The 18,412-nt window shown below is 37.9% G+C and overlaps 1 protein-coding gene across 18 annotated transcripts in view; it reads right to left on the bottom strand.

Annotated features, from left to right (window-relative positions):
• The window catches only part of PKHD1 (PKHD1 ciliary IPT domain containing fibrocystin/polyductin), a 439,380-nt gene that overhangs the window by 44,516 nt on the left and 376,452 nt on the right, over positions 1 to 18,412 (bottom strand). Inside the window, exon 62 of one of the 18 annotated variants that reach the window (XM_082411611.1) lies at positions 23 to 9,652. The exons of the other annotated variants lie outside the window; for them this stretch is intronic. Within the exon in view, the coding sequence (XP_082267737.1) occupies positions 9,552 to 9,652 (101 nt within the window). The 3' untranslated portion in view covers positions 23 to 9,551. Of the gene's footprint in view, positions 1 to 22; positions 9,653 to 18,412 lie in introns of those variants that run through there. 18 annotated transcript variants of the gene reach the window in all.

Raw genomic sequence — 18,412 nt, 5'->3', positions numbered from 1 at the left:
TTGGGCAAAATATGGAAAGAGACAGCTCTTTAATATAATTTAAATATATATGTTACATAATATGTTATTTAAAGTTAATAATGGGCATAATAGCTAAGTGGTAAAAGAGCTGAATAAACAAAGTAATTAAGAAAAAGGAATAATCACTAAGGTCTCCATAATGGAAAAAGGATAGGAGAGAAGAAGGTAATGATATTTGAGTCAATGGGAAAGAGGTAGATTGAGGGGGCTGGAACAGAGATTTTACAGAGGTATATTAAAATTGAAAAGGTATATTGTGACCAGACTGTGAAATAGTTTGGATGTCAGACTGTATAATTTCCTCATACTTTCTTTTTCTCTAAACATGAAGAATAAAGAAATACAACAGGAGGAGAAGAGGAAAGTAGTAACTTGGGGAGTGTTGACATTAAATAGAACCCAAGTTGAAGATGACTGCAGCTAATGAAAACATTTAAAGAAACAGCATTATTCACTATTCCCACTATTCCTAATCTTCCTGTCTATGAACCTAGAGTAGTTCCTGTTCTGAATTCAAAGGTATATGTTACCTTCCAACAAAAAAAAGTTCCTTTGGCTTTAAATTAATAGTCACAAAATTGTCTTGTATTGTTTTCTACATATTTTAATTTTCCTTAGTGCATGTTCATCTAAGTAGCCTAAGGATTGGAACAAAAAAAAATCAAATTATTACTATGTAGGTTGTACTACATTTGAACAGGATCTAGCCTCCTTCTGCATCCTTCCTTCCATGTGATATGATAAGAAATCTGTGCCAAGCAAAAGTACAGTGAGGTATCACCTCACACCGGTCAAAATGGCCATCATGAAAAAGTCCACAAACAATAAATGCTGAAGAGGGTGTAGAGAAAAGGGAACCCTCCTACATTGTTGGTGGGAATGTAAATTGGTGTAGCCACTATGAAAACAGTATGGAGGCTCCTTAAAAAACTAAAAATAGAGTTACCATATGATCCAGCAATCCCACTCCTGGCCATATATCCAGAGAAAACTGTAATTTGAAAAGATACATACACCCAATGTTCATAGCAGCACTATTCACAATAGCCAAGACACAGAAGCAACCTAAATGTCCATCGACAGATGAATGGATAAACATGTGGTATATATATATACAATGGAATACTACTTAGCCATAAAAAAGAATGAAATAATGCCATTTGCAGCAACATGGATGGACCTAGAGATTATCATACTAAGTGAAGTAAGTCAGAGAAAGTCAAATATCATATGATATCACTTATATGTGGAATCTAAAATATGATACAAATAAATTTATTTATAAAACAGAAGCAGACTCACAGACATAGAAAACAAACTTATGGTGACCAAAGGGGAAGGGGGAAGGGAGAAGGATAAATTAGGAGTTTGGGATTTGCAGATACAAACTACTATATATAAAATAGATTAAAAAAACAAGGTCCTACTGTATAGCACAGGGAACTATATTCAATATCTTGTAATAACCTAAAAGGAAAAAGAATATATATATGTATAACTCAATCACTTTGCCATACACCAGAAACTAACACAACATTGTAAATCAACCATACTTCAATTTAAAAAAAAGAGTGTCATAGGGCACTGAGGAAAGCTGAAAGAAGAAAAAAAAAATCTGTGCCAAAGCTGCCTATGGTATCAATAAACTTAATTACCAAAATGCTACTTCAGGAGTAGGACACACAGTTTACCTGAACCTCAAAAATAATAGCAACAACATGGTCAAAATTATTAGGGAAATTGTAAAATATTTCAAATGGAATGATAATGAAATTTTAGCATATCAAAACTGTGGGATGTGGCAAAAACAGTGCTTTGAAGGAAACATAATGCTAAATGCTTATATTACAAAACAAGAATCGTCTAAAAGCGATGCCTTAGGTACTCCCTTACAAATTCAGAAAAATAGCAAAGTAAACCAAGAGTAAGTAGAAAAAAAGGAAATGATAAATATAACAGCAAAAGTCAATGAAATAGATGACAAACAAACAAACAAAAAAACACAGAAAAAGTGAACAAAGCTAAAATTTGGTTCTTGGAAAATTGATTAACTCCTCGCTAGACTGATCAAGATATAAAGAAAGAAGACACATCACCAACTTCAGGAATGAAAGAAGGATTACTACTTCAGATCCTACAGGCCAAAGATTAAGAGACTCTTACAAACAAACTTTATGCCAACAAGTTCAACAACTTCGATAAAATAGGCAGATTCCTTGAAAACTGACACAAAACGGAAAATTCTAATTGCTCTATGTCTCTTAAGTCACTTGAATTCATTAAATTCAATATTAAATTGTTAATTTAAGTAGAGATTTAATTATAAAATATTTTTTAAATGGTCACCTTTACACAGTGTGTTTTTTCCCTGTGGTAATATGATATGGAAACGCTAATGTGAAATCAAGAATTATCTTCAAAAGCATGGAACCAGTATGAAGGGAATTAATTAATTGCACGATCTTAATAGCCATGGAAATTTTGTTTTGAGACCCTGATACATCAATCGCTACTACAGGTATGTCGTTTTCAAATGAGATAGTTAGGTAGCCTTTCCTCATGTAATATCCTTAAATCACACTAGTTCCTCTTTTCTAAACCTACTGCTCACTCTCTTTTTTACACATTTTTTTCAGCCATGCTGATGCCATTGATGAATCATTCACATTCCATCCAGTTTTATAGATCTCTGACTTTATTCTTCCTGCTTCTCATTCAGGAGTTATAAGGTCTTTCATAGTGACCTCTGTAGATTGCTAAACTCTTGGAACTGTACCTAAATAAAATACTTATTCTCTTAGTTGATATGATTCTCAATCATTCTCTGCTACTAACGAACTATATGTACTTTGATAAACTACATAAACACTAGGAACCAGTGTTCTTAAGGTGTCATTTCTCAAGGCCTAAGGCTATATCTCATATTTAAATTACCATAGGGTTTAACATCCTGCTTCAAACACAGTAGAAATTCCTTAATATGTATTAGTTGATTGACATGTAATGTCCTTTTCAAAACTCCTATTCTTCAAATAATTTTTATCTATTATTTCCAGGTATCTAGTTATAAGATTATTATTCTATAGCTTAAATACAATTTAAACCAACTCATCACAATAACAGAGTATACTACAGAAGGGTATTGTGAGAATTGCCCCTTCAATTAATGTTAATATTTGATAGCGTTCTGTGAGAGTTCCAACTATTTCACATGAAACCATAAGATTGAAATTATGGCTGATTATATTTATATGAATCTTCTGCTCTTGAATCACATAATTGATTTGTCCACACACAAAAGAATTCTGTTATGACAAAGCATTTTTTTCTTGGCTGATTCATTCATTCATTAAACAAGTGGAGGAAGGGAGTAAAAGGTTGGATGAGTCTATGAATGAATCAGGAGAACAATGTGTCTTCTGCAGATAGTAAATAGAATGTGCTGGTGGATTTGGTGTAATGACTGAGGCAGAAGGGATACTAAGGAAAACACACTGTATCCTTATATTCTGTAACAGTGGCATGGAAACTATGAGAGGGGTCCTGATAAGACAAAACTTTCACACAGTTTTGTCAATGGGAGACTCTGAGTTATCGCTTCAACAGGGCTTAGATGGCCAGAGATGGTCATCCCATGTTGTTGCAAATAATATATAATGGTTGCTTGGGAGAGCTTCAGATAGAGAAATATCTGACAGGGAGTCCATAGACTCATGGGAATGGTACCTGGAAGGGGTATGGGATAAAACAGGGATTAGAATGCCAAGAGGAAGACTTGACCTCACTACAAAGATACCCTCAAGCTATAAGGTTGGTGATCCTTCCTTCCTTCCCTTTTTCTTTCCTCCCTCCCTCCCTTCCTTCCTCCCTTCCTTCCCTTCTTCCTTCCCTAACTTCCTTTACCTAAAACTTTCTAATAGCAAGTTTAATTATCCATAGTTTATAGATAGAAAAATTGACTCACAGCAATTATGATTCACACAATTACTTAGTAACAGCCATGAGGAAGAGGAGGAAGAGAAAAACATATTTTTAAATTTCTACCTATGCTTTTGGCAAAATAAAATGGAATCCAAATAACTTCATTTGGGGATTGTATTTAGATGTGGGGTCAGCTGTGATGATTAACCCTGTGGGAAGGGTGTTGTATAGTCAGGAGTTCTCTTAACACAGTCTATTGACAGGAACTCACAGAAAGGTTTTTGGTTATTTGTCAAGTCACCTATTTGGCGAGAGTCCATTTGCTTCTTTTCTATTACCATTTGGCCTTTTTAATATTTTAACATACTATCCCTGAAGTATAAACGTATAGCCACAAATTTAACAAAGGCAATAGCCTAAAGATTATCAGCAAGTCACATTATGTAGTTTTGTAGCCAAATGTGGAATCCTGATGTTCATAAATAAGAAACTTTGCTTTTATTTCTCCAAAACTTACCAATGACTAAGAGATGGTGGTTTACTGGTATCTGACCATCCATTTTCCTATTTCATCTTCAGAGTTAATCAATTCCAGTATTTTAGTTCTGATGTGAGGCAAAAATCAAGCATAGGAAAGCAATGCACTGGGATTCCAAAGCTGCTACGTGGGTGCAGTTCTTCATTGTGGGAGAGAACTGACATTAACTCCTTAGGAGAGAGCTACGCACACCCAAACACACGTCATGTCCCCTCTCCCAGACACAGCTGGCAGCACCCACCTGCACAGTCTGGCTTCCCTTCTAAATAGCGATCCATCTTTTCCTTCCCTGGGTTTCTCTCCCTCCTGCCTCTCTCCATTGGAGAAGGATGTAGTTTTCAGTAATGATTCTCTTTCTCACTTGTTTTGGTCTTTTCTGACTTCTCCAAATGGCCTTATCTGCCAGTCACAATTTTTGTGGTCTGCAATTCTGATCACTTTTAAATGAAACCCATGCTGGCTTTGGTAATCATAATGTCATTTACAATTTACCACTAAACACGTTTATTCAGTTAGTAGCACACTGGAGAAAGAGAACTCCATATGAACTCACCGTGAAAGGCCTAATCTGATTATTTCCTCATGAAAATCCAGGCAGGGGTGCTTGTAAGAGGGGCTGAGAGAAGAAGGGTGAAAAAAAACACAACAAAAAACCACCAAGGTCTGGCCACAGCTGACTTTCATAATCAATGTGAATAGATAAAGTGACCCAGCCTGTCAGGGGCAGCCATCCAGTTGCCCCAGGGCATTCCTTTCCAGAAGGCAAGAGTGGACAGGACTTAATAAATGCTGAGTGACCGGTGAGTATCGGCTTGGCCTATGCTCTTTCATTCAAGATGGACAAGACCAGTGATAAAGTCCAGAAGCTCCTCTCTAAGTGGGGGAAATTAGATGAAGCAGGTTGTATGTGTGTGTGCATGTGTGTATACACGCACTTGTTTCTGTGTGTACTTTAACATCCTAAAATATCCTAGACATACAATACGCTCTGTCTGCCTTTCCCTAGATTGGAAACCATGGACCTAGAAACCAGAAAGGAGGAGCGTTAGGTACTCCTGGTAAAGGAGGAAGCAGAGGAAAAGGTGGGTGGGTATGTATGTGAATGTGTGTGAGTGTGTGTGCACTCAGGTTGCTTCCAGGGTTCTAACAATTATTAACTTTGTGTCAATATTTGTCCTTCCTGTCTTGAAATGAGGATTTTCCACTTCATTTCACATTTGAAAAGAAAATATGCCGAAGGGGTCGTCTTTGCTAGGAAAAAAAATTAAAAGAAAAGGAAAAAAAAAAAACAATTTCTATCCTTTATTTAGAAAAATGGATCAGAAGGAAAGAAAGAAGTATTTTTAAAATAAATGTTTTGACTCAAAGGCACATGGATTCCTCCCATCTTCCCCTTTTCAACAAAAGAGAAAAATTTATATGTTTGAAATTGAATGAAATACATCAACATTAATGATTTTTTTTCCTCGAGGTTAACACCATTTCCCTCGGTAATCTTTTTAGCCATTTTGTGATAGATTTCACAATTCATGGTACACTAAAGTATAGCAGATTTTGACAAAAACAAAATATATAATCATTCTCTTATTTTCAAGAAATGAAAAGAAATCATTTACAATTCTTTTCTGTCAAACAACATTTACACCTCATTGTTTCTAATTTAACAAATATAAATGGCCACAGATCGAATAAAGTGAAGACAAGTTGAATTTATCCCCATTTATATAGGTTGTCATAGACCTTCGGGCTATGAGGAATGAAACTCCAAAATCTGTGTTCCTAAATGTACAAATGGAGTAACTGAAATCTTGCCAAGAAATATTAAAGAAAATATGTATTTAGTCATATTAGCAATAATAGAGAAAAACTACTCTTTCGGAATGGGGAATTCAAGCTAAAAATTATTTTTTTTAAACCTCAAAACGAATGGGCATGTGTTATATTTGTAAAGTGAAGGTAAATTGAAGGTAACGTTCTTGTGCATAACAGGTTCCATACAGATGACAAAAAACACAACCTTGCTAATTTGGAGTCAAGAATTATTGGTCTTAAAATATATCCAGTGACCATAATATGGTAGTTCTCGTCCTTGTAAAAGAGATAAGGTATATATGTTTGCACATATACCCATACACTCAGTATTATAAGAAAATGTAATTTGAGTGACTTAAATTTCAATGAATTGGAAAATTTAATGTATTCCAAGTTCGGGTCCTGGAGCTTCAAAATAAAGGCATTTCCAGGTTGGTTTTCACAAATTGCTAGGCAGTGGCACTCAGGGGCTGAGTCTCCTTGTATCACTCTCAGTGAGGAAGACACTCTGACAGCTGGTGGTTGGCGTGGCGAAGTGACTCCCCACGTTCAGGAGTCAAGAGAGGACAGAAATAAACCACAATTGAAAAGAATATAAAAAAGGAATGTACATATGTGTAGAACTGAGTCACTCTGCTGTATAGCAGAAATTAGCACAACATTGTAAATCAACTATACTTCAGTTTTTAAAAAATTAAAATTAAAAAAAAGAGAGATGTCCGAGCATGAAGACAGCTCTAAACGACAAGATACTGCACAGGCACGAAAGGCTCTTAATGAGGAATGCACATCCATAGGGGTAATGGGCTAACAGACTTCAGGAGCTACAGATTCTAGGATCTGTGCCCATTTTTTGAGCAATCTCACCAAAGTTCTTGAACTTGAGTCTATTTTCCGTGGGAATACATATTCAAACTAATGTGAGAAAAATGGAAAACCACATAAGACCAACCGTTATATGAAGCAAGGATGCCTGTAAGGCCTTCTGTGAAAGGTCCTTCTGTCCTTACTAAGTTCTCTTGGTGAATATTTTGAAATATTTGTTCCCGTTTTATAAAAAGTGTTACTTTGATCAGGAGATGAAATTACTTTGAATGCAGTGGTAATGAAGATGAGGGAGAGGGTCAGATATGTATCAAATAGACCTTTCTTCTGAATCAACCATTTTTCCTTTTTCCTTTTTCATATTAAAAAAATAATCTTATTTTTGGTGATGAAAGTCCATTCAAATTAATTCGAGAGGACTACTTTATATGATTTCACTATGTTGAAATGTCATTGTCTATATTTTGCTTGAAATAAGTGTCATAGAAAATATTTTTGCATTTTTGTTATTTTATTTTTGGCTGTGTTGGGTCTTCATTGCTGCATGCGGGCTTTCTCTAGTTGCGGCGAGCAGGGGCTTCTCTTGTTGCGGAGCACGGGCTCTAGAGCACAGGCTCAGTAGTTGTGGCGCACGGGCCTAGCTGCTCTGCAGCATGTGGGATCTTCCTGGACCAGGGGTCGAACCCATGTGCCCTGCATTGGCAGGCAGACTCCTATCCACTGCACCACCAGGGAAGCCCAGTTTTTGTTATTTTGTTGTATCATGATTTTACCTGCAAACATCTACGGGTATGGTCTCAATTATGATATTTATTCAGTGAATACTGCTCTGAAAACAGCCAATGTAAATGCAAGTTCAGGAAGCCCAGTTTTGGGGGCGGGAGATCAGGTTTTCCTGTTAGAGAAACCTGCATTGCGTCCTGGCTCTGCCACCTTCCCGCTGCAAAACCACAGGCAGGTTACATAAGTATCCTCTCTCTGACTCAGGTAACTCATCTGTAAAAGTGGTTGAGAGCAGTTCCCAATCCATAGGCTGATGGACAGGATTAAATGTGATGATGCACTTGGAGAGTCAGGAGCAAACACTTGCTAATATATACAAGCTGTTACATTCGCCATAATTTAAAAAGGAGTATTTTTTAAAATACTTTTTGCACTCTCCTCTTGCCTTTTTTGGCACTATCCTCGTCTCCAACTAATGACATTTGCCTCGTAGGAGTCTAAAACAGCACCTGTAAGTGTTGCAAGCATTCACAATAAAGGATTTTGAAAGAGACAAGTTACAGGTGAGGAAAACACTAAAACGCGGACATAAGATTCTGTGATTTTAGAAAATACAGGTCAGAAAGAAATACATGTATACACACATACATAGGTATGTGGGCACATGCACGCACACACATCTCTAAGCAGGACACCTATTTTTTTCCACTAATCAAAAATAAATTAAAACCTGCAAAATTCAAGGTGGTTTCCCTTTCATCCAATCTTTACATTTCCCTTCATTCCTTTTGCAATACTCTCCATCCCATTCCACCTTTTCTCGCCACCCTCCTATTTCTTTTTTACTAGCAAACTTTGCCTGCCAGCTTTGAAGAAAGTGATGTCCATGGGTTAGATTAAAGGAAGGGACAGCCAACAGCCTTCTTCACAAATACAACTCGGGCACACTCTCTCCCCCGAGTGATAAACCTATCACCACTCCAGTCCTCGGTGTGAAGCTAGAGCAGTAATTCTGTCGGATGCCAAAACTGAAATGGATGTAGCCATGCCATGCCCAGCTCTGAGCTGTGGCTGTAATGAGATTTGAATGGGAAACCCCGGACACAATAAATCTGCACCATATGTGACCGTTTCCTGTGTCAGTTCCTTTCTCATAACCAGTGGAGACTTTTTTCCCCTCTCATGACCCCACACCACGACTCTGAAATCTTTCATGGCTGCTTATGGGCCGCAGGCTCTTTCCAGCAGTTGTATAAATAAATGAATTTGACAGCAAACATCATAACAGTTAGCAGTAATGTGTGTTCGCCACAAGTGCCTATACCGCTCAGTGGAGAAATGGCAGAGGAAACAGCTTGTTTTGTCACCTAAACGAAAGTAGTTTCATTTGACAAGTGGTGAAAGAATTAGTCAAATAAACTTGAAATCCACTGGGACTGTTTTTGCCAACTCCTCCTGCCAGTGAAATGTTCCCAGCTTTTCTCAATGCCCATGACTCATGAGAGATAAATTTCCCCCCTTTATTCTGAGATAAAGATCTGGGCTGGGAATACCAAACCTTTGGCTGATATTTTGTATTAATCTGCTTTGCAAGGCAAGACTGTCATGTATGGGAACTCAAGTACAGCAGAGGGTTTTCAAGAAAGCTTGTGGCAGACAAACCAAGGACAGTTCAGGTGGGAGGGAGAAGAGGTGACAATAATGACCCAGCTCATTGATTACCTGTTGACAGCAAACTGAAGCCTCTGAGTGCTTCCTTTTCTTTCACATTCCCTTCATTCCAGAAAGAGAAATGTCTACACCAGACAGTTGCTGAAAGAAAGGGGGTTAGCATTTTCCCTGTATCTCCACAGTCCCAGGAAAATGAAGTTGCCTCTATTCAGTGAATCTGTGGTCAATTTAGATAAACACCAAAACAGCACAGATTTTCCTACATGACATGGGTTGATTGTTTATAAGTCCTTAAATTTTGCTGCTTCTTCACTGGCATCTCAATTCTAATCCACTTGTCCCAGCTGTGAAAGATGTTAGAGCACAGTGGTTATTCCTACAGACGCTGGTTATTTATGGATTCTGGTGCAAACTGCGGTGGTTCAAATCTCGGTTCTGCTACTTACTCTCTGTGTAATATTAGGGAAGTAACAACTTCACTGTGCCTCAGTTTCCTCCTTTACAAAGTGAGAAGAAAAATGGAATGGTAACAAGCTCATAAGGCAGCTGTGACAATTAAATGTATTTTAAAGGGTTCAGAACAATGCCTGGGACATAATCAGTGGTATTATTATCATTATTATTACTCCAAACAAAGAAACTTAGATAATAGTCTCTTTAGAAACACTAGAGCTTTTCTCTATAATTGCTTGATATTGGCAGTTAATCTGAGAAATGAAATTTGAAAACATAGCACCTTCAAGTAAATTACAATTAATTTCAAGGTACAGTACAACACTACTTTAAATAAAAATATCATCTGGACCTTGAAAGTACTTTTTTTACATGTAGGTTATTCTCACTCTTTTTAAGTGGTCCTCTCTGTCATGGTCAAGTAAACTTTGCCTTTAGAATCTTCTCATATTCAACTGAAATATCACTGATTAGGAGGATGAAGGTTAAGGGCTATCACCAACTCAGGGATCCTAGTTCAGGTATATGTTTTGTTCTCTGTTTTTTATCTTTTTGAAATGTAATTATTAAAATGGCTTACTGAAGTGTTTCTCTGTCTGATAATATGCAAAAAATGCCCTAAAATTCTAGAAGGTATGGATTATAATCAATATGAGCTGATATTTCCATGTATAGAGAGCCTGCTACCTGTATAATAGATTCCTAGTGTCTCTGTTTTAACTGACAGATCCACTTGAATATACGTTTCTCTATATCTAGTCAAACTCTTCCTATGGAGAAAAGTCAGATATATTAATGAGTTGAAGTGTGTAAAAATAAAGGCACTCATGAAGTTTTGCTCTTAGAGCAGTAAGTACCAATAAAACTTAAAAGAGGTGAGTCAACGGAAGGCACAGAACCATTTGACTTTATAAAACAATGGTGAACCAGGAGGGGCAAGGTGGGGTTGGTTTGATTTGGGGAGGGAGGGAGGTTTTGCTAGAAAACCAGATACATAAAGTGACATCATCCTGTGGTACGATGGGTTTAAGTGAGACTCCATCTATAGTAAAATGAACTGAAAACCCCATCTGTCACTGCTCCCTGTGACCAGGCTGCACTGCGACATCAGGAAACTTCTCAAAAACTGGTCTGCGAGAAAATGACTTGTCCCCTAGGCAATTTCACTGTTGAGGAATGTCATCTGATAAAATGCCTCTCTTGCTCCTTCCAAATCCCTTTCCAAGGTTTGCTTCCAGGGTGCATATCCTGACTCACTTTAGGATCCCCAAAGGTGAAGGTACATGGCCCCGAAGGCTGCGTAAACAGAGCTGAGCAGCGTCCTCGTTGACTACCCAGCCACTTCCACCTCCTGTTAAGGAGCAAATGAACACTGCACCTTGTAAAGTCTGATTTTCTGAGTTAAGGAGAAAATTGAGGGGACAGAGAAACCTTAAAAGACCTGTAGGTTTAATCAAGCATTGTGGAGCTGTGAAAATAACTGCTCAGCTATTCTTCATCATTTTCCAGGTATGTGTGTGAACACATGTAAGGCCGGGCTTACCTCGGGAAGTGACAGGCTTGTACTTCCCCATCCTCTCGTGGTTGAGCAGAATCATTAGTTAGTCGTTAGTCATTGAGCAGAGGTACCAAGTGTCCCTTTGGGGCTATACAACTTAAGTGAAACAGCTGGCAAACTACAGGCCACAGGCCAAATCCAGCCCACTGGCTATTGCTGTAAATAAAGTTTTATTGGAACACAGCCCATACTCATTTGTTTATGCATTGTAAACTACAGTAAACTCTGATTTTGCACTGCAATAGCAGACTTGAGTCATTGTAACAGAAACTCTATGGCCTGTGAAGTTGAAAACATTTACTATCTGGCCCTTTACAGAATATATTTGCCAACTCCTGCTCTAAAGAGTTCCAAGTTTGTCGCTAAGACAGTGACCAGCAAAGTACAAGATGAAGGTTGATTTCTCAGACTGGGTCCCTGCCAACCAGAGATAAATAAGAAGTGTAAGCAAGAAATAAGAAGTGTAAGCAAGAAATAAACCTTGGTGGGTTTTTTTGTTTGTTTTTTGAGGTACTGAGATTTGCAGAGTGTGTGCTATGGCATCCTAATCCAGCCTACCCTGATGGATACAGCATCTCTGCTCTTCGCATATGTATCCTTTTCTCTGAACATACATAATATACCCAGCTTTAGGGAAGCGAACAAAGAGCATAAAAGGACTTTTTTTTTTTTTTTGGTCCTCAGGAGACAGGATGAGGACATGAAATGTTTGAATTCTCAGTTAACATTTGGCCTAGAACTTTCTAAACATAAATATTCTTTACATAATTGATCCTGATATTTGCTTCTAATACCTGAGAATCAATCTTCTCTGTTAAAGCTCCTTGAAAAACTAGTCCCCTGAATCTCTGCAAATTTACTTTCTTTGCCATAAAATTTCCTCAATATACTGCACAGAGAAGGTTATTAACGTCATTAGGGGGAAAGATTTCCATAAGCCCAGAATTGAAATGCTCGTGTCTTTCAGAATGAGTTCTTGCATATGGGCTTTAGCAGTTTTAATACGGGTGAAAAAATGCATACAGCTGGCCCGACTTGCTCATTTTGCTATATCTAGATCTTCTCCTTTGGAAGAATAAGGAAAGGTCCATTTGGGGGGCAGAAGACAACATGGTCCTTTTCAACTTCACAGAAGGACAAGTAGAGCGGACAGCCTGCTGCAGCTGCTCTTTGGAAGCAGGAAGTGATGGAGACACCTTGAGAGCACTGTGTTCCTGGTGTCAGACATTGAAAGGGGAGCCAAGGGGTATCTTGCCAAGAGAAGTGCTGTGATCAGATGGATAGAGATGCTGGTGTGAAATGTCGATTCCAAGTTATTTTCTTCCTATTCCTGGTAACCTTTGGCAATAGATGGATCACTATGCACCTCAGTTTCCTTATCATGCATGCAAAACAATATACATGGATATTGATCTACAGTGAGATGGCATAAACATTAACTGCACTAACGTCTAGGAAACGTGGCAGGGGAAAACGGGTTGAGAGAGGAGGCAGCCACCCAAGCAATCTGCTCACTGAGGGCAATAAATAGGAGCCAGGAGGGAGAGTGGATGGGAAACGTGATCAGGTTGACCAGACACTGTTCAGTCATTTGAACAAATAATTTGTTAGGATTCTTACAGATAAGGTAACAGACCAGGGCCTTGCAGGTAAGCAACTTCCAAGTCATCTTTTAAATTCAATGTTTCCTTTTGAAAACTGGTGCAACACAATTCAGCAAGGTGAAAGTGTTTTAAGGACATTTTGGAATTCAACTTTGAGTAACAAAACATAGCTAGATTACCGACATGCACAATTGGCACCAAATATTCAGACAGAAAACTAGTGCAAGTGAACTTATTTACAAAACGGAAACAGACTCACAGACATAGAAAACAAACTCATGGTTACCAAGGGGATAGCGGTGGGGGTGAAGGGGAGGGAGGGATAAATTAGGAGTTTGGGATTAACACATGCAAACTACTATATATACAATAGATAAACAACAAGGATTTACTGTATAGCACAGGGAACTATATTCAATATCTTATAATAACCTCTGATGGAAAAGAATCAGAAGAAAATAGTATATAGATACACACAAATAGATATACACACATATATAGGTCTATAACTGAATCACCTTACCACACACCTGAAATTAACACAATATTGTAAATCAACTTTACTTCAATAAAAAAAAACTGAAATTTTCATCTCCCTTTAAATTCTACCCTTCCACTTGTTTACCCTATCTTGGAAAAAAAAAAATTCAGACAGAATGGCTTATTTATAGCAAAGGCTTTACACAAAATGGGAGACAAAGTCGTGGCTAGAGCTATGAAAACAGGTACTTCAGAAAAGATCTACAAATGCCAACAAACACTATATACAAGTTTAACATGAAAAGGATAACAGAGTAAGCAAAACTTTGGTTATACACAACCATATATAAAATTTTTTTAACATCTTTATTGGAGTATAATTGCTGTTAACTGGAGTTAATTACTCTGCCCTACACAACGTTCATGTTTTACCTAAGTAAATGAAATCAATTTTAAAAGTGAATCTGTACACAGAGGCAAAGAACAAACAAGGTTAAGGTCCCAGTTGGTTTAGAAGCATTAGTAAGAGGAAAGGCCAAAGGCCCTGACTCTCTGACCTAGACTATATCTACCATTTTAAAGAGGCTCCATTTAATAAGAGTAGTGGCTTTCCTGTTCTTAGAAGTTCACTGAGAATTGACTACAAATGAGTTCTGCCCTCCTAGGTGACCTCCACTCGGTGGCCAGCTCAAAATTTATGCGGGAGCCCTTAAAGATAGCTAAGGATTCAGAGCCCCACTAAGGTCTGGAATACAAGAGTTCCAGCAGCATCCTACATGCCAAGAAAGAAAGTCAAAAGCTACAAGCAGCTAGTTTGAACTTTGAAAAAAGTTTGGCAAAAGGGCAAGAGCATATTTTTAATTCCTAAGGGATAGCTCATGTGCTTTCCATTGGACCTGCTCTGTGTCAAAGGCCAATTTCCATCCATTACCATACACTGAGTTAGTTACATGAATATTATGTTTAGACACATTCACACACTGGGTCAAAAGCAAAATTAGACCGTATCTGTCATTGGGGAGTTTATCCTTCCACCAACTACAAAATTCTTTTTGTTTGGATTCAAGGCTGATTTCCCCTGAAATACAGGATTTTCCAGATAAAACTAGCCACTGGTCTTTCAAGAATGGTTTTCCAGGTTAATAAGAGCTGCCTCCTGGGAAAACATTACACCCCATAATGCACCTGGTCAATCCTTTGGTGCCATTCAAATTGCTAGGGGTAAGAGTGGGAGAATTCCTTCCTGTCCTCTGAGACGATCATTTTCTGCCCCAAAGCTTCAACCTCATTATTCTTATCTTAAGGCATAATTACAATATTATTATTGGTCAAAAAATTAACCAGATTTTCCTCTCTTTTCTATTCCTCTTCAACATTTGACTCCCTGACCTTCCTCAACTGAAAAGTCCATGGACTTATTATGCACTAAGTGTAGAAGTATTTCCTTTTATTTGTTTTAAATTTTCCCACTGTTCATTTCATTGAGAGCATACTTGTTCTCATATTGTGAAATGGGGTAAAGAAAAAAATAAAGAAGAAGAATTTCCACTACTCCTTTGAAATGTGAAAATGTTTACTCTTGTCTCCCAGTGATTCTAAAACTTTTCACTTTTGTTATCTCACTATCCAGAGGTCCTACTCTGCATTGACTTCAACCTGTAGGTCCATGGTTAACCTTATAATCCAAGATTCTTTGCCAGTTGCTCCACTGTACTCTGTGCAAACTTCACCTCACTATTTTCCAAAGCGACTTCTTTGCCAAAATGGCCAAAAGGTTTCACTCCAAAGGCTGGTGCCCATCTGTGGCAGTAGTTACCAAAATATAGTCTTAGGAAAGGCAATGAGACCATGTAAAGAGTCATTAGAAAAAGTGTTGTGATAGATGAGTAGTCTGCTGGGATGAGGGGTATACCTACAGTGGGTCTTCAACAAAATTTACTCTCAATACAAATACCACTACATCTGCTATGCAAACATCTTGCTCAGTAGAACTTATGTGAGCTTCCCATGGTCATGGAACCAGAATTTCAACCCTAGTCCGCCCACTATCCAGAATTCTATCCAAATTCTATTCTACCAATCCACATCTTTTTAAGCATCTAAAAGTATTTTCCTAATATTCTTTCTGTGCTAATCACTGGCTGGCAAAATGTATTCCATCATTTACTCTAAAGTTGAAAATTATAATCACTGGCTGATAAGAATCATTATAAATTGACTAAAATTGAAAGTGTTGTCCCAGATGGATGGCAGCCTTGGCTGACACCACCTAAATCTTACTTTCCTGAATTCAGAAAGGCAGTAAAGATGCAGGATGAAAAGCCCTTTGAACAACCGATTCATGTTCCATCATAAAGATGGATGATTCCCCTTCTACTTTATATGTGAAGGGAATTAGACTTGATAATCCTTAAAACCACACCAAAAGCTGGATTTCTTTGCAAAAAAACAGGGTGCCTTACGTCTGACCTCATCTTTTAATAATTTTCCTTTCCAACACTCTGCTCAGACCATTCACCCTCTTTGGGGCCTCGGACAAGGCAATCTCTCCACTCTTCTCCCAGATTAGTCATGTGGCCCATTTCTACACTTTTTTTCGCTTTTCTCACGTTTCCCCCTCCATGAAGCCCACCTTGATCAGCCTATCCTCACACATGCTCTTGTTGCCTCTTATGATGCCCTGCATTTTAACATTTTGTCCATGGCATTTTTCACTTTCTAACCTGGTAGATACTTCACTTATCTTTTACGGAGATCACTTATTGTCTCTCGCCTCTGGAAAGTAAGCTTCATGAGGGCAAAGATCTTTGTCTCATTTTACATTTATGTACCCCAACTAACTGACATCTTAGTCCAAAGATCTTGCCATAACATGATGTTCTTTGTGTTTTCTGTAAAACGAGTAGTGGGTAGACTTATGAATGAATATATCAACCAAGGCTTGACTCTGTAATCGTCAAAGTGACCCTGAAATTACTGTATTTTCATATTTTCAAACCATGTGGATTAATACCCAAAACATTTTTAATGAGAACATAGAGGGGGAGCTAAATTCTCAGACTGAATTCTGCAATTACAGCCTTGAGGGCCATCCACTTGAATTAATCAAAAAGTGCCACTAATTAGCTAGACTTAAGCAAGGGCTGGCGTGAGGCAATGTGACTTTTTTATGTCACGTGTCACCTGGATTACATTTTCTTTCTGATATACAAGCCATTAGTCAGGATTTGACACCATGGATTTATCTGATGAAGTGTGCAGAAGAGATTGGTTTATTAATTTCTAAGCATGATCTAGAATCATTTTATGAGTGTTTCCACCTTTACTGAGCAAACCAATACTTCAGTGTTTCAAGTACATAACAGTATGTTTTATTAAACATAGCCCCATATTGGGAACAAGGTTCCTTGTTTTGCCCAAATCCACCGTTCTTAAACAAGTTGCCTTAGCTCTCATAACTTCAAATTTACCATCTTAAAAATGAGATTAGGGCTTCCCTGGTGGCGCAGTGGTTGAGAATCTGCCTGCCAATGCAGGGGACACGGGTTCGAGCCCTGGTCTGGGAAGATCCCACATGCCACGGAGCAACTAGGTCCGTGAGCCACAACTACTGAGCCTGCGCGTCTGGAGCCTGTGCTCCGCAACAAGAGAGGCCGCGATAGTGACAGGCCCGCGCACCGCGATGAAGAGTGGCCCCCACTTGCCACAACTAGAGAAGGCCCTTGCACAGAAACGAAGACCCAACACAGCCAAAAATAAATATAAAAATAAATAAATAAATAAAAAAGATTACTATAAAAATGAAGAACTTCTGCAGGAAAACTGAAAAGCTGATTCTCCTGTGAACCCCCTTTAAAAAAAAAATGAGATTAGGCTAAATAAGTTATTGTTGAGATCCCTTTCAACATTCACATCAAAAAGGATTTTATCACTTATACATCATGCTACTATCCCCTCAAATGGCCGTACTCTGGCCCTTTCATTGCTCTGACATCTTAGAAAGGAAACTCGTCTCTCCAACCAAACCTCCTGCCTTACAAAAACAAATGAACAAGCAAGCAAACTCCTTGTGTTTATACTCCTGCTGTACCTATTCCTTTACCTCCTTGAAACTTTAGTCTTGGTTCTTCACCCTCTCCTCACTTCCTTCCATTTTTCTTACCTAGTGGTACTTCCTCCTCATCACTTCTTTGACCCTGTCATCAGCATTTTCAGTAATCCCAATATCTCCTCCCTCATTCTTCTCCCATGTCTACATATAAAATCCCCATCCTTGACAAAGCTATGCATCCATTTCCACCACTTTTGCTCCTGGGAAGTTTAAGAATTCTGTAGAAAATCACATAATTAAAAAGAAGAAGAAACTTCCAATTGCAAAATAAATGAGTTATGAAATGTACAATGTAGGGAATATAGTCAATAACTAAGTAATATCTTTGTGGTGACATATTGTAACTAGACTTGTGGTGATGATTTTTGAAATGTACAGGGAAAAAAATCACTCTATTGTATAACAGGAACTAATATAGTGTTGCAGGTCAATTACGCTTCAAAAATAAACACTCATAGAAAAAGAGATTAGGTTTGTGGTTACCAGAGGCCAGGGTGGAAGGAGGGGAATTGGATGAAAGTGGTCAAAAGGTACAAACTTCCAGTTACAAGATAAATAAGTACTAGGGATGTAACATACAACATGATAAATATAATTAACACTGCTGTATGTTATATATGACAGTTTCTAAGAGAGTAAATACTAACAGTTCTCATCACAAGATAAAATTTTTTTTCTATTTCTTGAATTTTGTA

The sequence above is a fragment of the Balaenoptera physalus genome (assembly GCF_965194825.1).
Source record: "Balaenoptera physalus genome assembly, chromosome: 11".
Taxonomy (NCBI): domain Eukaryota; kingdom Metazoa; phylum Chordata; class Mammalia; order Artiodactyla; family Balaenopteridae; genus Balaenoptera; species Balaenoptera physalus.
The sequence above is the reverse complement of the archived record's forward strand: the minus strand, read 5'-3'. Positions and strand labels throughout refer to the sequence as shown.